This window comes from Idiotropiscis lumnitzeri, chromosome 1, assembly GCF_059441095.1.
Source record: "Idiotropiscis lumnitzeri isolate Australia: NSW breed Sydney's pygmy pipehorse chromosome 1, RoL_Ilum_1.0, whole genome shotgun sequence".
Taxonomy (NCBI): Eukaryota; Metazoa; Chordata; class Actinopteri; order Syngnathiformes; family Syngnathidae; genus Idiotropiscis; species Idiotropiscis lumnitzeri.
The window spans coordinates 1,073,828-1,096,489 of record NC_142391.1 but is presented as its reverse complement, the minus strand read 5'-3'; the positions used below and the strand labels follow the sequence as shown (position 1 = coordinate 1,096,489).

At 45.8% G+C, this 22,662-nt stretch overlaps 2 protein-coding genes across 5 annotated transcripts in view; one reads left to right on the top strand and one right to left on the bottom strand.

The window, feature by feature from the left end:
• Positions 1–51: 51 nt before the first annotated feature.
• Positions 52–12,281, bottom strand: bag5 (BAG cochaperone 5). Of its 2 annotated transcripts, none has more exons than XM_088309117.1 (5): positions 11,761–12,281; positions 7,029–7,188; positions 5,222–5,716; positions 3,696–3,931; positions 52–3,053 (listed from the first exon to the last, which is right to left on the bottom strand). In XM_088309117.1, exons 1-5 carry the CDS (start codon positions 11,781–11,783, stop codon positions 2,513–2,515), a joined length of 1,455 nt encoding a protein of 484 aa, XP_088165243.1. In that variant the 5' UTR covers positions 11,784–12,281; the 3' UTR covers positions 52–2,512. The 2 variants fall into 2 exon arrangements, with proteins under 2 accessions (XP_088165243.1, XP_088165235.1); XM_088309109.1 differs by lacking the exon at positions 11,761–12,281 and adding an exon at positions 11,372–11,518.
• A 45-nt stretch (positions 12,282–12,326) lies between these two features.
• The window catches only part of LOC148342554 (kinesin light chain 1), a 29,130-nt gene continuing 18,794 nt past the window's right edge, over positions 12,327–22,662 (top strand). The window contains exons 1-4 of one of the 3 annotated variants that reach the window (XM_088309095.1): positions 12,327–12,627; positions 13,101–13,298; positions 14,293–14,356; positions 15,102–15,192. In XM_088309095.1, the coding sequence (XP_088165221.1) occupies positions 12,490–12,627; positions 13,101–13,298; positions 14,293–14,356; positions 15,102–15,192 (491 nt within the window). In that variant the 5' untranslated portion in view covers positions 12,327–12,489. Of the gene's footprint in view, positions 12,628–13,100; positions 13,299–14,292; positions 14,357–15,101; positions 15,193–16,305; positions 16,782–22,662 lie in introns of those variants that run through there. The other 2 variants (XM_088309086.1, XM_088309078.1) reach the window with 2 other exon arrangements.

Genomic DNA, 22,662 nt, shown 5'->3' with positions numbered 1-22,662 from the left:
ATTCCAACAATTTTAAAATTGATGAGGGGGAAAACAAAACAAGGTGCGGCAATAATGCAACAAGTTTATTTTGGCAGCGAATCCCAACAAGCTTTCTTCTAAACTCCCATCAGTATTTTTTTTGTACAAGTCATGTTTGAAGTATCAAAAAACAAGTCACACATTCTCATTGTTATCTTCAAGAAAAAAAATAAAGCGGCACATTCAGCTAAAACGAAAAATGACTGTTGTACGAAAAAAATGGGTTTCGTCTCGCATGGAAGACGTTTGGTTTAAAGTTGTTGTCAATGTTCCTGACTGTTGATGCGACATTTTGGAGTTTGTGAACATTTTTACTGCATCATTGAAGTTGAAAAATCGCTTCATAAATATGATCGTGTTCAACAATCGTGCAGAAAACACATTCCCGCTGTTTACCTTTATTTATTTAATGTCCGCGTGGACAAAACGGACAAACGTAATGGGACACAAGCTCCTAAACAACACACAATTGGGCGCCCATTTTGTTTTTCATCAACACATTTTAAGGGGAAGTCAACCCCAAAAAATTAGTTGCAATAAAATGTTCTACGTGTCTTCACGAGTGTAAACACGGCCTTCTGATTCATATCGCGTTTGCGGAATGTGACTTAAGCAGCAAAAGCCATCCATTTTGAGCCATCTCAGTAGGCGGCCATTTTGTCGCTTATGGCGTCTGCAAATTACATGACGGTTGCCAGCGCTCAGCCAACGACCAATCACAGCTCACCTGCTTTCTGAAGCTGAGCCACGATTAGTCGTTACCTGGGCAACTGTGACACAAATGACTGCTGACACTCATATTCCGCAAAAACAATATTAATCCGAATGCCATGATTCGACAACCGGGCCTGCGTCGAACATATTCTTGGAAAGAAAATGTTTGGTTTGACTTCGCCTTTAAAGCTCAATTGTGTTGTTTTGTGCAGTAAGAATACTCATCGAAAAAAATACGCTTTAGTGCAACTCTCTTGTGCTCTTTGTGTGTGTGTCATTGCGTATGTGCTTGCATGGTACACACACACGCAGTGAGATGATGGTACATGTGTCCACACACATCTGGTCACATGGTACACGGTATCGAGTCATAAGGTACACGTCAGGTGCACACGTCTGGTCAAGTGGTCAGCAGACATCCAGTGAGATGGGACACACGTTCCACGGTACAGACGTTGAGTCACATTATATAAATGTGGTACACACACATCGAGATTGCGCGGTACACGCAATGGACAAGCCTGCTCACATGGTACACGTCTGGGCACACAGTACACATGTCACATGGTATACACAGTAAACATCTGATCGCGTGGTACATATGTCTGGTCATATGGTACACGTAATGTATACACACGTTTGATCATATAGTACACGCAGTACACAAGTCTCGTCACACAATAGGTACATTTTGTTGTACACGGATGTCTGGTGAGATGGTATACGCGCAGTACACGCCTGTGACCATACATCTGGTCACGTGGTGCACACATAGTACACACCTGGTAGTGCACGCTTCTGGTCTCATGGTACATACATACAAATCTGGTGCTATTGTACACACATTTGTTCATATGGTACACGTTTGGCCACATGGTATACACGTGGTACACACACGCGGTGAGATGGGACACTCACAGCACCCCTATCCAATCACATGGTACACACTCATCTGGAGGCTGAGTGCAAACAAGTCTGGTCACATGGTATACACACACGAGACCACACGGTACACACACATCCGTTCACGTGGTACAAGGCGGCTCGGGGAGCGTCAACATGAAGGCACGAAGATTCTTGAAGGTTCCGTTGGCATCTTCCATCTTTGTCTTCTCTCACTCTTCAAGTAACAGGAAGTGGGCGTGGCTCAGCCTCCTGTGGAACAGATTGATGGAATGCGCCATGGACGAGCGGCCAAAGGTGGCGCTGTACTCCATCCAGCAAATGCTGCCGTCTACAAAAAAAAAATGTCACGCTCGGAGAAGTTGATCTCGCTCCATGCTAGTGCCGTCGCCGTGGAAACAGGAGTTCAGAACATTCGGTGGGAGATTTTCCAGTTGAAAATAACAATCGATTTCCGATTTTCACGGTATTCGATGTAGGAAATTTTGTGAATAAGTTCCATTTTGTTTTTCAACTGCAGGTCACAAGGTCACTTCTGCGGTTGATTGACGTGGGGATCATCAAAGAGAAGTTTTAATCTCACAGACACACTCACAAATGTACGCAAACACACTCGAGCACACGCATTTTCATACACACTTGCGTACACGCAAACATTTCCAGAAAGACACTTTCTCACCCTGTCCTGTGCACCCAAACATCTACACGCAAACATATATGCAGTTACACACACACACTTGCACGTACAAACGTGTACAGACAGTGTACAAAAAAAAGCCGGGTGTGTGTTTTGTGGCGGCGTGTGATCAGAAGGTGGACACGGTAGCAGGGAAGCGGTGCCGCGGTGCATCATGGGAGGCCAAGTCCACGCCGCTCAATACTCCCACTCGTCCGTCTTCATGTCCAAATAGTTGAGAATGTTCTGCGCAAATTTGACGGCCTGCTTGCGAGCCACCTTGGCGCCGTCGTCGCCACGCGGATCCACGGCGTCCAGCGCCAGCAGCTGTGTGGTCAGCAGCTCTTCCAGGACCACGTAGCTCTTGTCGGCCCGCTTGCCGTCAAAGCCGAGCGCCCGGGCCTGCAGCTCCGACAGGCTGGCGAGCACCGCCCAAACGTCGCGGTGGGCCGGGTGTTCCTCGGGGCCGGGGCGGCGGCACGCCAGCGCCTCGCGCAGATCCAGGAAGGTGACCACGGCCTGCACCTCCACCACGGCGCGGCGCCGCGCCTCGCGGATGCACGGGTTCTTGGCTGTGTCCACCTGGTCCAGGTGGGTTAGCAGGCCCTGCAGCTCCGCTTTGGGCCGGAAGCCCGGCTCGCCCGTTGCGCAGTGGCGCAGCACACCCTCGCGCAGGTGGCGCACGTGGGCGCGCACCGCCTCAATCTCGCGGATGGAGTCGTTCTGGGCCAGGTCGTACCTGCGCGTGAAAAAAAAAAAAAAAGCTTCAAGAGTCTTTGCTAGCTTTGACCAAAATTCACGGCGCTTCTGTCATGTTGTCACGACGAAGCGACTCATTTAAAATCTTTTACGATTTTTCCTTATAAATTGGTTTTATTTTCTTTCAACTTTTGTTTGATTTCGGTTCCTTTAAATTTGTGTCGAGCAGATTTAGGAGATTTTTTTTTTTAAATGCTTCAACTTTGTTTAGTTTGTTAGTTTTAGTATTAGATTTAGTTTTTAAAGAAATATAGAGCATTTGTGGAGTATTAGGTTAAAATAAAACTAAATATTGGGTAGTAAAGTAAACTAAAATTCTCAAAGGACGGACGCACAGCAAGACGGAAATAATTCAAATATTTCACTTTTTAAATTCAACACCGGAAGTTAGTTAATTTTCTTTATTTGTATAGCGCATTTTACGCAAAGCGCTTAACCTAGAAAAAGCATCTTTGTTTTCATTTTATTCTATTAAAACATTTTTAGTTTTACAAATCGTAATTTCCTTCGTTTAACTTTGGCGGCTGACTGCAATGCCTTCTTTGGTTCTTCTTGAACCGATTTATCGTCTGCTTAATTGAAAAAAAACCCAAAACAAATCCCAAATTGTGCGTGGCGGCACCTGCGCGTGTCCTCGCCCTCTCCCTCCAGGTCCAAATGTTTGAGAAGGCCGTTGATCTCCTCCACCACCTGCTTGCGGTAATTCCTGACGGCGGCGTTGCCGGACACGTCCAGAGCGTCCAACTCCACCTGCATCTCCATCAGCAACCGCGACAGGTGAGCGCAGCTGTCCCGCCCGCTCAGGCCCATCAGCAGCGCCACCAGCTGGCTGCGCGCCACGCTCACCTTGGCCATCACCTGCGCACACACACAAAAAAATCCAGTCACACACTCCCAATTTTTTTTCAATAATGTTAACTTTCAAGTTAAAAATTGACGACGACATTGTTCAATTTGGCCTCTTTCAGTGACTTGAGCTCGGCCGGTGCTTCTCAATTATTTTCCGTTACGCCCTCGCCTTCCAGCAAGAAGAAAACAATTTGTGCTTCTTTGCTTGCAAGTGACTTTCTTTTGACTCGCGATCTTCGTTTCTCTTCGCTTTTTTTTTCCATCCCTGTTAAAAATGTCTTCATGTTGTCTCGGGGTTTGTTGACTGCAATTCACATCGCCCGCTCGTTGCAAAACAAACCAACACCTTTGCACGATGGGCAAGGAGAGCGCCACTGCCAACTACTGGAGAGGAGGTGCAATTACACTTTATTGTAGTATGGCGGGAAAAAAAAGCATGTTCTCTCCAAGGTCGCATGCCCCACTATTTGAGAAGTACTGAGCTAGGCCGTTGCGTCGCTGTGAGCTTTCCTCCTGGCTCGGAAACTTCTTACCGATGACACACCTTGGCACACATCTAGTTGAAATCAGTTAACGGGACGCTTGAGCCGGCAGGACATTGGCACTTCTATAATAGGTTTGCTCGTAGAAATGACATCCCCCTAAAAGAAGGCTTTTTTTGTGTTGAGATTTACGACAAATTTGCACGCCCCCTTTTGGAGCTTGGCTTGTTTTTTGTTTTTTTTTCAAGCGAAGTAATATTGCTCAAATTGTCTAAATCGCCACCAAAATGTAAATGCATGACATGACTGCTCTTGTCCACTTCAACCTGTGAAAGTAGCATTTCAGGTTTGTGGGAGGGGCTAAAACGACCCCAAAATTGCTTTAAGACTTCGGCATCAGCCCTTTTCTTTTTTAACTTTCAAGGCCAATAAATTAAATAAATTATCTTGGCTAGCCTTGCTGCCTGCAGAAGCAGATTGCCCCGCCCACAGCAGCATCTGATTGGTTCCTTGTGCAATGGGTAGCAGCCAATCAGCAGTAAGCTGCCTGTTTGCTTTTTCACCTCGAGTCGCACGCAGTGCAACAGATTTTGCCGAAATTTGAATAAATGTCAGCCTACTCCAACTCGCAACAAATCGAAAATATTTGCCGTCGTAAACTTTAACTAAAAAAGTCATGAAAATTGTGCTTGAAGACATTTCAACTATGTTGACACCATTTCCCGCTTTTTTCAACCTGAAATATCGGTTATCGGCGCTGAAAAAAAGCAAATCGGTCTCTCACTCGTATAAATGACGGTCAACTCAATCGTTTCACCTGGTTGATGCAGTGCACGGCGGCGTGCGTTTCTCCCGACAGCGGCAGCGAGAGCGTCTGCTGCGGCGTGCGGCCCTCCAGAACGTCCTGGACGGCGCAGAGTCGGGTCAGCGCCCGGTAGCGCGCCTTGCGGAGCGGCACCCGGCCCTCCGTCTTCACCTGGGTGAGGCGCAGCACCAGCTGCTGCAGGGCCTCCACCAGCTCGTCGTCGATGTCGGCGGCGCCGCCCTCGCGCTGCGGCACCACCACGCGGCGGTCCACCAGCCGCCGCGCCTCCTCGCTCAGCTCCTCCATGGCCCGGCGCGACGGGTGCCGGGCGTTCTCCTCCAGGTAACGCAGCAGGCCCTCCACCTCCTGCGCCGCCCGCTTGCGCGCTCCCTGCAGCTCCGCCTTGCCCTCCGTGTCCACGCGGTCCACCTCCAGCAGGAGACGCGTCAGCTCTCGCTCGAGGCGCTTGTAGTCGCGGTCGTCGGGCAGGCCGCTGAAGGTGCACACCTGGGCGAGCACAGTGTTGGCTAATTGACGGGAGGAAACAGCCGAAGCCAGGCTCTTACTGTCGTTTCCGAGAAAATAAGACGCGCTCGGATGTAAAATCACCCTGAAATGGTGTCCGCCAATTTGCTGCAAAAGAAAAATGTTTGCTTTTCATCTGAGCTGGGCGGAACTTTACGGATGCCCATTTTTGGGCCGGGGGGCCGATGATTGTTATGAATAAGGGCGTTGGTTCAACGTCGGAACGGTACCGAGATAGCGGCCGGAGGCAAAAAAAAAAAGGCTCAGCAATGCTTTTTCCTGACTCGTGACGTGAACTGATCGTCCTCAGGGCGGCACGATGGCCTCACAGCGCAGAGGTCGTGGGTTCAATTTGTGGAGTTTGCGCGGCAGGTCGATTGACGCTCGAAATTGCCCCGAGGTATGAGTGTGAGCGCGGATGGTTGTTCGTCTCTGTGTGCCCTGCGATTGGCTGGTGACCCGTTCAGGGTGCCCCCCGCCTAATGTCCGAAGATAGGCTCCGGCACCCCCCGCGACCCGCGTGAGACAAGCGGTACAGATGATGGATGATCTTTCTCATGGAAATAAACAACGATGCACAGGGAAAAAAAAGTTTGATTGAAAATAAGAATTAGTTACAGCTCTCAATGTGAATAGAAATGACTAAAGATTGAAAAAGAGATGCCGCCCTAAAATATCCTCCTTGATTTAATGTGAACGAAACCAGCAAAGACAATGTCGCCATCTAGTGGCCATGGAAAATAATTGGCAAGTTTGCCATCAATTCCTTCGCAAGCAGCAACAATCGTTCCTCCGTTCGGCGACTCTACGAGATGCAACGAGCCAACAACACGCCCTCGCGTGTGCATAACGAGAACCAAAGCTAGCCGGCCACCGTGCCGCCGAAAACCACAAACAGAACCGAGCAATTATTAGAACCGCGCAACTTTTTGTCATCAAGTCAATGCTGAGACGAAAATGAGGCAACCAGGCTCTTGTTTCGCCGAACTGCTGCGACGTCGTTACAACGCAAGGCGGCAACTTCTAATCAGATTTTGCGCTCGCTGTCCGGTGAAAAACGTGTTTGTGTAAAATGTTCACGTTCACGGGATGTCCGGAATGCGGAAATCCCATTTATGTGAAAATTAAAAAAAAAAAAAATGGACAGAAGTGTTTTTCACGGGACAGCGATGATATGAACCGAGTAGTTGGAATTGGGGAAAAAAAAATTGAAAAAGTGTGGCAGTGAGTGGTGGCGCTACGTTTGACGTTTTCATGTTTCCGTTTGTGGTAGCACGACGCGGCGCAACGCTACCTGAGGCCCCAGCGCCGTCACCTCGCGGTGGACTTGGTATAGCCGCATCATGGCCGGGTGCTCTGTTGCCATTGGCTGCTGCTGTGGCGGCGGCGGCGGCGGCGGTGGCGGCCCTCCGTGCTCCATCCTTTTGCCACCATCAAAGGGCTTCCCGAAGAGGCTGCCAAACAAACGGGAAGTGACAACAATGAGCGGAAACTCGCGACAAACCGATGCGTTGTTGGGAGGCGCACCTGAAACGCGGAGGGATTGTCGCGCCTCCCGCAAGTTCCAGCGGACAAGACCACAGGACAGCATTCACATGGTACGAGCGGACCCTCGTCCAAATTAGCAAGGAAAGAAGAAAATGACGCCTTACGAGCTGTTAGGGGGGCGTTTCCTTTCGGAGAGTCATCGCATTTAAGGACAACCATGACGACGACTCAGTCGCATAATTCTCCTCGCTCACGTTCAAATTTCGAGACGTCTCGGTTCTTCCCGTGGTTTTTCTCGTCAGTCATTTCATTGTTTATACTTATTCTTTTCGTTCTTTCTAGTCACACAAATCGGTACTCCTTGTCCTTCGGAGGCAAGCCATTTTTTGGGTTTTTAATTCGCCGCGCTATTTTCCTGGTGTGTTTTCCACCCGCGTCATTTGTTGGACTTTGTCGAGCTTGCGCCTGATTTGAATTTTTATGAAGCGCCCGTACTGGTTTTGCTTCGCAAGCCGTTTGTGACAATGCGACTTGCCGAGTTCCTTCAAAGCAACGTCATCGGGCACAGAACGTGTGCTCGTCACCGGCCCGACTGGCTGAGCGTTTCGTTTCAAACTCTTGAAATGGAGCGGGAAGGGCGAAGCGCCCCCGCCAACGAAAATGGCGTCACAGAAAGCACGACCGCTCAGTCACCTGCAATGTTGTTCGTGGGAAGAAATGGAAGGTCACGCGTGGATCTGCCGAAGACTCGCGTCCGAGTCCAAAGTCGATTCACCGACTCGACGGCGAAGAAAATTGGCGACATTTGGAATGGGCCCAAACGTCGTTGGCAGAAATGAGCGAAATCCAGCCATGCCGTCTGCTGAGATTGGGTCACGCTGCCGTACGCGACGAGCGTTATTTGGCCCAAAAGCTCTCGCGCAAATGAAACGGAGACGACGGTAGAAAGGCTCCAACTGCAACTGCGTCCGCTGACATCGAGGGAAGTCCAAAGTCCTCAAACAATCACGAGCAATATTTTCACACGCTGGAAAGTGTTGAGGTTGCCCAACCTGTTCCAAATCTCGCCAATCCACCGGGACAAAGATGCGCGCAGAGGAACCACAAAGCTCAATCGGGACTTGATTTAGACTCTTTTTGCGTTTGATGAAAAAAAAAAGAAAAGTTGATGCTGAATGTGATGTTTAAGAACCCGTTTGCTTATGAGAAACAATTTCACGTCTCGGCTGTCTGCATAATCGGACGAGTACATTCAGGGCTGCTTGATTATGAAAACAATTTGATTTGAGTCAGAATGGAAATCACGACGATATTGTTCAGAGGATTTTTTTTTTTAAATGTAAACAATATTAAGATAAATCAAATACCCAGAAACACTTACAAACATGTAAATGACTTTTGGATCAAACAATATTAAAAAAATTATCGATTTATATTTAAATTAAATTTGAATCAACAATTTCATTCAAATGCTGAACTCAAGAATACACACGATCGTGTTCGACATTGTTAAATGCGTACATATTCTTTTTCCGACGATGCCAATTTTGTCATCGTTGAGTATAATAATCGTAATTGAATTTCGATTCATTGTACAGTCCTACCTTTACGCTACAAAGAATTGCGATTGTTTGGAGCAAATACATAATTCCTCCCTTGCATCAAACGTGTAACTCTGGCCGTGCAATTAATCGGAATTCAATAACGATGACACTCATCGATAACAAAATTGGCAAAAAAACATACAATTTGCTGTATCGATCAAATCTTTAGTATTCATTTACAATATTTAATACGACCGTGAGTATATTTGAGTTCAGAACTTGACCGTTTGATTTATTTAACAGTTTTACGGCAACTTATAAGTGCATCGCAAGTCAACTCCAATTTTCAAGTTTCTTTATGCAAGGAAACCAGACTCAAAGTTACACATTTGCACCTTTTTTATTGGAAGATGAAATCAATTTGATTTCTCTTAATATTGTTAGCATTTATACTTTTTTTTAACCCCCCTATAAAAAATCCTTTGAATAATCTTGATTCATTTTTTGATTCATGTGCTCTGTTTCGATCTATTTATCAGTCACACCCTCTTTATTTCCAGATTTGTCAACAACCACTTGAGTCTATTGTTGAAGACAGACCCTCAGCCGTTAGTGGGTCAGACTCACTCACACACTCACACACACACACACACACACCAGACCAATGAGGCTAGCCTACTTTTTGCTTTTTCCCACCACATGACGAGCACTTTTCTGGCCTCTTCCCTCACGCTCGTCTGCTGACCCGAACGCAATACAATCACCCCCCCCCCAAAAAAAAAAGTCGCCTTTAGAACCGTCGCTTTACTGTGATAAGAAAGAAAAGATGTGAGCTTGTAGAATTACAAAAGGCCGCTGTTAAGTAATAGCGTACGAAAAGAAAAGTTACAACTGTAACGACTGTTCTAAAATCCTGTGGCATTGCTTCAAGGGGAAGGCAAAATGGTTTTTTTACACAAAAATGTTGGCTCATTGAAAGAGTCATTTTGAAATATTTGCTTTATGCTCCAATATTCATGTCGCTCCAAACTGGAGCAATGATATTGATAGATTGCAATATCTATCGACGTGAAATGTTCTCGCTTTGCGATGAAGAAACTCGCTTCTGCTTTCATAATCGGTCTGAATAAAAACCACCACAAAGAAAACGTTCAAGAAAGATAGCAAAATGATGGCCTCCACCGCTCTTATCGATGTGTGGCAGTGCAACGTTTTGAAGTGAAGGAGATTTTCTGCTGAGTCATGCTTTTTGACGCATTTTGGATCACATGTCATCTTTCAAAGACATGCACACACGCAGGAATAGATAATCGCACCCCTTTCGGTTGAAGACACCCATGTTCAGGGACTTCCGGAAGTGAATAAAAGGGAGACAAAGAGACAAGCATTCGATTCAGACTTTCTCTTTGTTCTCCTTGCAAGCCAAATTTTGAGCGTCTTTCTCTTCATTGATGGTGTGTTGATGAAACATCACATTGGCAAACCTGACAGTCACGCTGATTAATATTGTTTTTGTGGAAGATGAGGTAAGCAGCAAAATCCATTTTGTCACTTGCTGTCGACTGAAGTGACATCACAGTTGCTGAGGGGCCGCCCGGTGGCAACCAATCACAGCTCACCTCTTTTCGGAAGCTGATTCGTGAGATTTTTGTTGCTCAACTCGTAGTCCGCAAACGCAATAATCATCAGAAGGTCGTGTTTAGACGAGTGAAAGAACGAAGAACATATGAATGCGACTTGGGGGTTGACTTGGCCTTTAAAGCACAGTCGAATCGTTTGTTGACTAAACAAGATGTTGCACTAGCGGCAAAGATGTAAGCCAGCGTTTGTCAAAGTGTGGTATGTGTACCACTAGTGGTGCACGGTTTCCTGTTAGCGGCCCGCAAAATGATCAGAGAATTATATTTTCTGACATCACAGTAGCTGTCAACCTTTTAAAAAAATCTAGTTTGGTGCATTTGTGGAGCACAGGTCAGCTGCATTGAACTTTTAGCTACGATTCATCTCATCTTTTAGAACTGTTGCTTTCAAACGTTTATTTAGGGATTTTTTTTAACTTCACTTTTATGTGCAATTTGTGTTGAGCAATTTCGGTTCAACTGTAACTGGCATGACATCTTCTCCTCTTGACACAAAAGACAAAAATCGAAGCGTAACGACCGCCACTTTGATTGATTTATTTCTTCTACCGCTAACAATGACCCCTCCGAGAGCTGTGTAATCTCCTTAGAAAATGTGACGTAAGAGGGTGAAGGCCAGGCCCATCACTCAATCGCCACCTTTGGCACATCACAATCTTACCAATGTGACATTTGAGAGTGCAACCGCGAGGCCACTTAGTTGGATCCAGACTGCGAGAGAACTGCAGGCTGCTGTCGGACATGCTAAGAGGATAGCAGCTAAAATGAAGCCTCTTATTCCCCGCATGCGAGCTCGCCATCATCGCCTGCAGTAAACCTATTCCCGGATTGGCGCATTATGTCATCCGGCAAAAAGAAGAAAAGGTGCACGTGTGTCAACCTGCACACACACGCGCGCGCACACACACACACACACCTGCACATCTGCAACAGCCGCACACATTGCCTGTCACGACAGCTCTCACCTCTTCAACACTCCGAACACGTTGGCGCACATGTTTTAACTCGAGCGGCTTCCCATCCGGTGATGTTGAAGGAGGAGGGGAAAAAGGAGTGAAAACGTGTATTTGAGTGGCGATTTTGTTTTAAGGGAGCGACGCAGCAGTTGTGCTCAGCATCAGCACCGCGCAGCTGTGGCCACGCCCACAAAACCAACAGTTCGCATTCAAACGTCACCGGTGGTCAAAAAAAGCCCATAGCGGACGCGAATCCCCTTCCAAAGATGGCAGTTTAACTCATTTGCAATAGCTTGTGTCTCCATGGTTGTGTTGGATCACCTGACTGTGCCGCGCCCGGCTAAGGGAACTTTTGAACGCCGCAAAAGAGATTGTTAAATAGTTGCCGTTTGTCTCACCTACATAGCCAGCGTACAGCCATGGGAAGTGTCAGGAAACAACGCACGCAGCTCCTTCCTCGGTTTCTTCTTCCAACTCAGCTAAATAAAAAAAACATTAGCTTCACCAAGCGAGCTGCTCGCGTCACTTCGCCTTGGCCCCGCCCAGTTTGTGCTCGTCCCTGGAATGTTCCTGTCTAGCGGCGGGACGTCGATTCCACTTGTGAAACAAAAAATATATATTTACAATTGTGTTTGTTCGTTTCCGATCAGGTCGCAACGTGTGAATTTGACGTCGACGTCGGCTTCGCGTGTTGCTTTTGTCTGGCCAACATGAAGCGATGCTTCATTTGTTCACCATGACGCGCTGCAAAGGCGAGAGCCAAAAGAAAAGCGTTTTTTTAATGCGTGAAATACAGATGGCGGCGATGAGGGGAGAAAAGTGTGATAACAACATGGAAAAAACGGAAACAATTAAATCAACATGCGAACGAAATACGTTGCGGAAAATACTGGTCGAGAACGGTGTTGGAACACGCTCGGTTACCAACAAGGCGGAGACAGTTTGCATATGAAGCGCTCCTTCGCAGTTGGCTGTCACGTGACCAGAAGTCAAACGTATCCGACAGAAGGTCGCCGCTTGTGAAGCGCGGAGGATTCGTATTCCTATTTAAATTCAGCCCTGTCGAGTCATTGTTGAACGTTAATCGTGTGTGTTTTGTTGTCATTATTTGGTTTTCGGTTCTCGTCATGTCAGTTGGAGCCGTCGCGGCCGGTTTGACGTGGCGCCGCTGGAGTTTTCTACGTGCACGTCGAAGTGTCATGGCGGCCGCCGGCAAGCGAGAATGCTGCAAGCTAGCGACAAAACAGCAAGATAAATTAACGAAGGTTTTTTATTTATAAAAAAAAAACACACACACACACACACTTTCTATTGTCTAATGGTCCCTGCTACCTCTGGACTGGCAGATAGGCTGGCCAAAGAATTTCAAGTTTTCATACTACAGCAAGACATGGTGAAGAAGTGCTGCCTCCGCCAGGGAAAATACTACCCATACACTGGCCTCTTTACAACCCCATTCTGTAGTTTTCTCATAAAATCTTTGTGTTGTATGTCTTTGTAATACACTGCCCCCAGCCTGATATATATTACATTCTTTTTTTTTTTCATGTTACTACTTGTATCATACCGTAGAGTCCTACTTAATAAGAAACGCATTACCAAATTTTTGGTCAACGTGGCATGGGAAATCCCATTTACCGCATTCAGATCTCTGTAAAATCTTCCAATTTGTTCGCTTGATTGAAACGTTGATTCCAGTTTGGTGTTTTGAGTCTTGGTGTGTCTCGTTGACGCTCAGCAGTCCAAGTTCCCACCGGTACCGAGCGCTACGTATGACTGGATCGGCCCGCCCAACCCACTTTCCAACCTGCGACCAATTGTCTACCGCATGGCCCCGAATGAGTCAGAGATGGAGCGACGCCTGAGGAACATGCGACAGGACACAGAGGATTGGAACCACCGATTCTGGAGCGAGCAGAACCTCAACTTTGGCAAGGTGCTCAGAGTTGAGTTCTTATTACGATTGTTCTTAACCGTGTGTTTTGCATTTTCTGCTTTTGTTTGCATAAAAGCATAGTTGCCTCAGTCATATTTGAGTGTTTTCAGGAAAAAAATGGCAAGCACATCAGGTAGTTTTTGTTGAAAGTCACGTCGGCAATCCAGATTTATACTTTGACCTCTTCAAAAGTAGGGATTTATCAGAAGTAACAATGTGACCGAGTCAACTTCAAATATGAAATAATTGATTAAATTGTGATATAGCTGCAACAGTAAATCAATTACCTGACAAATGATTGATTAAAAAAATTGAAGCGACCTCGTTTAACCGAAATTTGAGGCTTGGATAACAAATATTCTTAATTCCCGGAGTCTTACATGAAAGCGGACTGATTATATTTGTGCTGAATCAAATTCCGACATTTTTAATCATCTTTTACTTTGGTCAGCAATGAGCAACATTTCTGCCACTTTGAATCGATGTTCTGTTTTTGAATTAAGGGATGGAAATTGGGAAAAGTTTTTTTTTTTTTTTAATACAATTAATCAAATTGTTTTTGTTTTTTTCAAATTGCAGCTCCACATAATCTCTGCCTATCTCATAAATGTCACTATACAATTGGGGAGAAATTGAAGGGAACTACTTAAAAGCATCAATAAGAGTCATTAACAATTTCCATAATGAATGCACAATTTACTACATTACTCTCTAATGGAATTAATCATTTGGTACTTAGTTGGCATTTGTATTTAGGCTTGTTACCAAACAAACGTTGCCCTCATTTACTGTCCTCAATTTAGTAGATGGAGTGCAGTAATGCCTGAAGAATTTCTGCAGAGAGCGTTTGTGCACCAAATTAGAATTTAAGCTTGACTTTGACTCAGTTGATTTTATTTATTAGCAAAACTCTTGTGGACTGTGTGACTTTTTTTCTGGTCATGTGACTTTTTTTTTTTCTTTTTATAAATACATCTGTTTGTGTTCTGTGCAGGAAAAAGACGCCTTCATCGTGTCGCAGCTGAAAGCAAAAGGCTTGACTGAGCGAGACCAGCAAGGTTGTCCCAATCTTCAGCCATTCATCACATTAAAAATAAATGAATTGATTCATTTTAAAAAACACACACACTAGATGACATTCATGTAAACAACACTGAGGCGTGACGTCGTCTATCTCCTGGCACGAAAACATGGACTCTCAACATGGTGGAACGACCATGTCAGTCCACTACCCGGGTCTATTGAAAATAAAGATGAGTACACAACGTTGTGACGAAACCCCAAGTCATACTCTGCTGCCGCCTAAAAATGGATGCCCGACATTGTGGAGCGGCCACGTATGTTCCAGGACATTGTGACATGTGACATTTTATCCTGCTGAATATTGATATCTCCTTCGGCCTCAAATAATCCATATCAGTCAGGCCCTGCACTGGAAAGCAAACTTGCATTTTTGGGGGGCTGAACAACTTTAAAATATCAATTATTGACATTTTAAACTGATTTGCTGAGTGTTTTTAAGTTATATCTTTACGTTTGGGGACAATACAAGGAACAATTAGTTCTGTAAACTCATTTCTTTATTGTGCGGGAAAGCCAAATTTCACAACAGCAAAATGTTAAATATTTTGTTGAATTGTAAAACATAAAATTTGATCCAAGTTTGTTGCCTTGAAATTTTGATTTCACCCATTTATTTTATTTTTTTTAAACAGTTAGTCACGTTGTTTCATTGTAAATTTTGCTTTCACCAAAACCAAATGACATTTTTGTTTGAACATAATTCCCAAATGTGTGTCGCAGGCCGCCGACGCACTCTGACCAATGAGGAAATGTCCGTTTTCTACAAGGACTTCTTGGACAGGAACCGACAGCGACACGTCAGTTACAACAAGTCCGTTATTCCACACGCACACGCACGCGCACGCCGGCATTGGAATAATGGTGGCGTTCTTGCAGGGAGTGGTACCGGCGCAACTTGTCAATCACCTTCCTCATGGCCCGCGTTGCGCTGCACGACCTGTGGAAGAGGCTCGTCCGCAATAAACGCAGCAACAAGAGCGCGACGTGATTATGGACGCCTGTCAATCAATCATCTGCTGGGAAGTCACTTGATTAGGTACACGCCACAATGACGTCATGCACACCAATTGGGAGTGGTGTCGTCACGTTCTGTGTACTGAAACATGATTAGTTCCAATTAAAAAAAAGTCAAAGAACGGGCCAATGAATTTGTTTGACATGTTTATTTATATATTGCGAACGCTCATCATTTCCATTAAATTAATATTGATAGCGGAGAGGGATGTCGCGCCATGGTTGAAATAGTGAGAAATTTGTCACTAGTTATTTTTTATTACATTTTTAAATGAAGTCACTGTGTCAGTTGTAAATTTTTTTAAAGCAGGTTTGTGAATTTTTACTTTTTTTGGGTGGGAATTTATTTTTCTTCCTTCTCCGTAGGGCTGTGACAACAAATGTTTTTTGATATTTTCAGAAAAAAAAAACATAAGTAGCCCTCCTACACTTCCCACCCCACGAATAAAAGTTTACCTCCGCCACTGTGTGACTGCAATGTAAACAAGCGTCATCTCCTAGCAACAGCTCCCCTTTGAGCATCTCTGATCATGAGGCATCCCATAATAACTGGATGGAAAACACGGCTGATGTCACAATGGTGACTCAAGAGCCTACATAGATAGCGAAGACAATAACAGAATTATTGTGGAACTCAAAATGTTGACTGGGCCGTTAAAGACTGCACATTAAATCATAAGTAACATTACAGTTAATATAACACAGTAAAGCTAAGTATTTCTGTTCTTTTTTTTTCTCCTGGCATAATAAAATCCTGAAATGATGGCTTCTAGTTTTGGCGTGCCACTCCAAGATTTTCTCGAAACATTTCTGGAGGCGCACTGCTTTTTCTTCCGCTGCGTTAAGAAGTCGCCCGGCCCCGCCTCCTTCCTCCCTCCCCTTCATTTTAATCTGGCCGGTGTGACGTCATCCCCGGGAGCTGTGGGAGGAGGCGCCATTTCACGCCCCTAACCAGTAGCCAGCCAGCCAGCGACTGTCTGTCAGTTAGCCAGTCAGTCACCTGGAAGGCCACGCGTCTGTCACTTCATCCGCAGTGGGCGTCGCATCACCCGGCCTCATAACGTTTCCCTAACCCGCCTCGAGTCATGCAAATCCCGGGGGAGCAGGCCTCTCCTGTCACGAGCGGCGCCGTCTAAAGCCTGGACTTTTGACAGCTAACGCTAGCTAGCATGTGAGCTAGCCTCCCGGACGTCTGTCGGCGACACGGATCCCATCCCTGCCGCGGGCGGTGGGAGACTTCTTTTTGCCTCTTGTTCTTGTTGTCGTCAATTCAGTCTTCCACTTCTGCCACCGCACCATCCCTCTCTCATCCAACATTTTTGGTCCAAGGTGAGGCGAGGCGAAGACACAATTTGGCTGCACTGGCAACGGATGTCCTAGAGAACGGTAAGGCGGGCTCGGTCTAATTCCTGCAACGCTGTTGGTCTCCTGAATAAGGTTAATGAACTCATTGTGGTGTTTTATTATTCACGTGTCACCGCGATAGACTGTGACTCTTAGGTGTATTTCATGTTTTTTTTATGTAAAAATCCCCTCACGGAACGATGCTGTTTACATTTGATTCCGGGATTGTGTGCGCGTGCGTGTGCTTCCTGTGCGTCAAGAAGATTGTATTCAGGCTAACTGGTTGTTCAGGTTGGACCGTGTGCGTGTGCGTGAGAGAGGAGATAATGCTAGAAAGGCAGCCTGTCAGCCGACCAGATGCGCGCTGTTTCGCTGCTTCGCGGTTCGCTGCGGCGTCTGATTGCCAGCGTTTGCCATTTCGCGCGGGTGCAGCTTCTTGAGAGCTTCTTGTGTTGGGACACAGTGCACGCCAGTGTGGGATCCACAGCTGGGAGGATGAGGATGAGGATGATGATCATTGTGGGGCAGGGTGGGGTTCCATTAATGAACATTTCAGCAGCCAGCAGGGCTCCTGATGATCCCCATCTTGTTTCTCGTCTCTGGACCTTTTCCGTTGGCAATCGTGTAGAATCCATAATCGTCCCGCTACCTGCTCGTTCATTGTTCTCGTGTTTGTAAACAAATCTAAGATGCCTGCAATGGTTGCGCACAAGTGTGGTTTGTGAAAACTGCCCTCACGTCCTGTTTCTCTCAAATGTGGAAGTGAAAGCTGGAAGTAGATTGTTTAAGATGTACGTTGTGTTCTGAGGACGAGATTTCATGCTCTATTTCTGAGATAAATGGGACGTTATTTACTGAAGCCTCAATAAGGCATCATATGAAGCCGGCGGCTTTTTTTGTCCAGCGTATCAAGTAATAATGTCACATTTGAAGAGTTAAGAGACACCTGATTTAATGTTTTTTCGTTTTTTTTATTGTATTTTTTAGTAATATGACACAGTATTCCTTTTTTTATTGATTCATCTGTCAGTCTTTTTTTTCTAGATTAATTGGTTTGGTCTTGAAAAACATTTTTTTTCAAATCGACATTGCAGGAAATGCACAGCCGAGGTTATGATTCGGTTTCTGGTTTGGTCCAAATGTCGGTCATTGTTTTCCAAAGTAAAATCATATGTTTGCAAATGCCCAAATTGGATGCAAGTCAAAGCTTTCATGGAGAACTTCCGAAATCTGAGAGGAATTACTGCCGAGAGGCAAAGATTGTGGACAATTTTGAAATAGACGATGTCTAAACGATTTTTCGATAGTCGATTCGGTTTCGTACATTCGCTCAGTTTTTGTACAAAAAACAAACAGCACTCTGCCATTCATATCCTGGAATTTTCATATGAGTTACGTATAAAGGATCAAGAAATATCCCAAATGGAAGCTTAGGCAAATAAAGGCAGGCGGCCGTGTTGCAGTTCAGTCGCACGTTCTCAGGCCATTTGGTGGATTACTTAACAGTTGCGCTCAATAATCGAGCACAAAACAGTTTGAGTGTGATTGCAAAATAAGCCAACCAAAGTGTGTATTACACCGCTTCACTTTTATTTTGAAGGCTTGATTTGAACAGCCAAAGTTGCCCAAACTCTCACAGTGTTGCCGAGCAGACTTTGATGCTTCTTCTTCTTCTTATTACCGATTTGGTAGAGTTTCTGGTTGAAGGCTGTTACATTTGGTTTTGACTTGTTGCACCCGGTGAAATGCGGTTCTATCTGGCTGAGTCCATCCGGTTCCGTCTCGTTATTGCGTCCGGTGATTGTAGGCTAACGTGTCTTTTGGTCATAGCAAATTACATGTGGTTGTGGGCAGTTGCAGTTCCTTTGTCTGGTTTCCAACTGGTTCCAGTTGCATTTGGTTCCATCTCCAGTTTGGTTGGTTGCCATCTAGTTCCCGTTGGTTCTCATTTTGTTCAGTTCGGCTCTCGCTGGTTCAATGCTGTTGCGTCTGAATCGGGCCAGTTGAATTGGGTCAGGTTGCGAAGACTACGTACTTTTACCGGTTGTGACCAGTCGCATCTTGCTTTCGAGTTTATCGCCTCCAGCTCGGCGCTACTTATTCGTCAGCTGGCATGAAAGGCGTTGGATTGTTGTTTGTGTTCGTTGGCTTCACGTCAACATCGAAATGGTTGGTTGACGCCACTTTCTCTTTAAACTCTGTCGCGATGCACAGCCCAGACGCGTCGTTGCAAAGGTCAAAGGTCAATAGCCACATAGCTGCGTCGCTCGTGGGGTGGGCGGGGCACAATTTGAAAACAAAATTGTTGCATTGAACCAGGAAGCTGCGGTGAGACTTTCTCTGCATTTTTGAGCCAATCCCAGCCGTGATCATCAACGAGACTCGGCCCGCGCCAGCTGACTAAGACTTCCTCTTCTTCCTCGGCCTTTTGCTGATCAAAGTGGAAATCCACATCTCTCCTGACTTCCAACCGGTTGTTTACGTTTCAAAGTGGCGGCGCTCCCTCGTGACGCTGCGCCGTCTTTGATTTTCAAATAGAGGACGAGACGGGAGAATGGAGCGGCGTTTGCCGTCAAATGCCACACAGCCTGCAGTGCACCCTGGGAGTTTAAACTTGCTGCTTTGGAGACGTCACGTGTGGCCAACGCCATCATCTTGCGCTTGCTTCTATTCTGTCACATTTGCCGTTCTAGTTGGTCCGGTTACGTGCAGTATCGTCGCATTGTAGCCGATTGAATTCAGTTTCATCGGGTGATGTAGCTTACGTTTGCTTTTTGGTTGCAGCCAGAGCTGGGCAGTCCGTCCCGAGGGCGTAACGGTCAACGCCCGTTTTTGGAGCTGGGGCTGACACATTTCCAAAAAGGGTTTGATGAACAACGGAGGTTGATTTTAGTCCGGCCCACGGGGGCCGACAATTTTTATGGTCGAGGTCAAAACCGCACCGATATAGCGGCCGGGGCGGCGGGGACTGACTGGCAAAAAATTGTCACGTGGCCAGTTCTGGTGGTACCTCAACATCACGTTTTCTAAAATTGCATGGCGCTCTAACATTGTGAAGAATATTTGCCGGTTTCATCTGGTTCTGTCTTATCACAGCTGCTTGAGTTCCGCATGAATTCTTCATGTCCTCATTTGCCGGTCTCTTCTTCTTGTTTCCGGTTGCATTTGTTTTTTGCATTTTGCATCTTGTGCAGTGCACGTGGTCCACTTCCTGCTGGGCAGTCAGCAGACTTGCTGCTGCTCCTCTCCGTTTAAATCAGTGCTTCGCAATTATTTTCTGTCACGCCCCCTACCAAGAAGAAAACAATTCGCGCCCCCCACCCACTCTTCACCGCAACTCTAAATAATAGCATTTTCGTTGCAAAACAAAGCGACACCGTCGAGTTAATACTGGCTGCGCGCAATTATTTATATCGCGCATTTCACAAGTATAATTTTGTATTTCTGTATGTGAAAATGCATTTTTACATTTCGTACTAATGTACATGTTCTCTGTATATAGATGTTTGATAAATTATATAAAATGTCCCTCAGCAAAGCGAAATTGATAACAAATATAATTTTGAGAGCTATTATTGTGAGAATCTCGAAACTCTGTACTCTGTGGTGCAAATATTGATGAGATGATCAATATTTACGATATGTTTGACGTGGAACGTCTTCGTCGTGATGACGTCATCCGGTCTGAGAGCGTCTGCTAAATTGCTAACGTAGCCGTCGTCTTATTTTGTGTTTGGATACGTCATGGTTGCTATACTATATTTCTGTTCATCGCTCCGCCCAAACGCGGTTCGAGTCAGACTTCTGTGAAAAGTCGAGCGTACATCCAAGCCCTTCTTTCTCTGTAATTCATTTTAGCGATGAGCACGCCTCGTTTGGAACGCTTCTTGTGAGCGGGGTCGTCGCGCAGCTCGTTGCTGCTGCTGCTGCGCACGGACTTGGAGATAGTACAAAGAAAGCTCTTACAAGATAGCTTGGCGGCCAAAGAAATGACTGCCGGGACAACCGGCGACTGGGCGACGCTTTTTTATTATTTTTTTTTAATCAGTACTGCGTGACCTACTGCGTTTCCCACATTAACACGCCCCCCAGGCTTCGCCCCCCCTCTCCCCCACTATTTGCGAACCACTGGTTTAAATGTTTTCTCCACACGCTTGTTAATGAATGTGAATTGTTTTGGGGGGCAAGTTGCGTCCTGACTGTGCACCGCGTTGTCATGGAGGCGTGAGACATCGCACAGAACCTGGATCAATGTTGCGCATCGCAGTCGAGAGTGTTTGGGAGCTTTGCAGTGTTTTCACGTGTCGGCGCCTGCAGACATTTTATGCGGCAGCTCACTCATAATCCTCTTTTTAGAGAGTGTGAAATTGATACAAAGCCAGGATGGCTCGGAGCAGTGCGCGGCGATTTACATCTCGTTGTGTATCCGGCTATAACTGCTTGGAAGCGGTTTATTTCTGCTCGCTTTGGTTCTGGTTCCATTTGGCGATGCAGAGTCGATTCATCCGGTGACAACGTGTCATTTACGGTCGCACCTGATTTTGTGGAGTTGTGGTCTGGTTTGAGCTCGTTCCATGTGGCTCGACATAGTTGCAGCTAGTTGGAGCTGGCCGTGGCGAGTCGGTACAGCTTGTTGCTCTTCTGTCCCGGCATCTCTATTTACGGGCCTCCCAAATACAACCCCGGTTTTTTTGCCAAGTTTTCGTTGTTTGTGTGCTTTGATTTTTTTTAACTACGTTTTTTTTAGTGGCTGATTTTTAGCATTCCTGTTGACAATCTGAAAGATGAAAATGCTGAAGAACTCTGAAACAATTTTGGCCTTTCTCAATCTGTGACAGATTCAGGTGGCGCAAAATCAAACTCCAGGTTCATTCTTGCAAAGACCTTTTAACCTTTTAGACCGCGTCACTTTGGACACAGTTGGCGAAAAACAAACCCAAAAAATTGCAGTTGACTCAATGCTAATTGCCTCGGTCGCATCGCGCTAATATTAAACACGCAAGCTTGCCAAATGAGTAACAATCGCACATTGGAGGCCCGCTCGTCGCATTATTCGGCCAGCAAGTGATCGATCGATATGCTTTTTTTGGAGGCCGATAACCGATATTTGAAGCCGGTATTCATTTTTTGAAAAAAGGTGTCAAATGGTGTCAAAATCTTGAAAGATAAAAACTCCGAAACTTGACATATTTTTAAACAACTTTAGAAATGTGCAACATATTAAAGCTTTTTAAGATCTTGGAAAATAGACAACTTATTTTTAAAAGTTGAACCAAAAGTGAACGGAGCTCCCAGGCAGAGTTGCATGTCTTAAAGTTCAATGAAAACAAAGTTTTCTTTTCTTTGTGAGTTGTAGTAGACCGACATTCATTCAAATCTTGGCAAAGTCCGTTGCCTTACCTTCTCCTGCTCGCGTGACCTCTCCCGCAGTGCGTGTGACTCCAGGTGAAAAAGCAAACAGGCAGCTTCCTGCCGATTGGCTGTTACCCACTGCACAAGGAACCAAACAGATGGTGCTGTGGGCGGGCCAATCTCCTTCTGCAGGCAGGGCCGCCAGCACAGCAAAGACAAAGAGAAAATATTGTGTGCTTCAGTGAGCCAAAATAAACCACTTTTGAAAGTAATTCAAAATGCCAAATATCAGCCCTGATATTCTGTCTACCACTACGGCCAGCCCCCCCTAGGACCCCCTTGGATGGAAACGGAATAGTGTTCCGTCCTTCCAGTGCACCAAGCCAGGAGCATTTCATCTTTGCAACATGAATAAAAAATGAAAATCAATTATTGAGTCTGTTTATCTGCAACCTTGACTGGACGCGAGGGCAAATGGGCTCTTGGTTGCGTCTTGACGCCCATGTTAAAAGCGGGCAAAGGACTTCGGCTGAGCCGCTTGTTCGCTCACCTTGAATGTTTGTTCAGAACG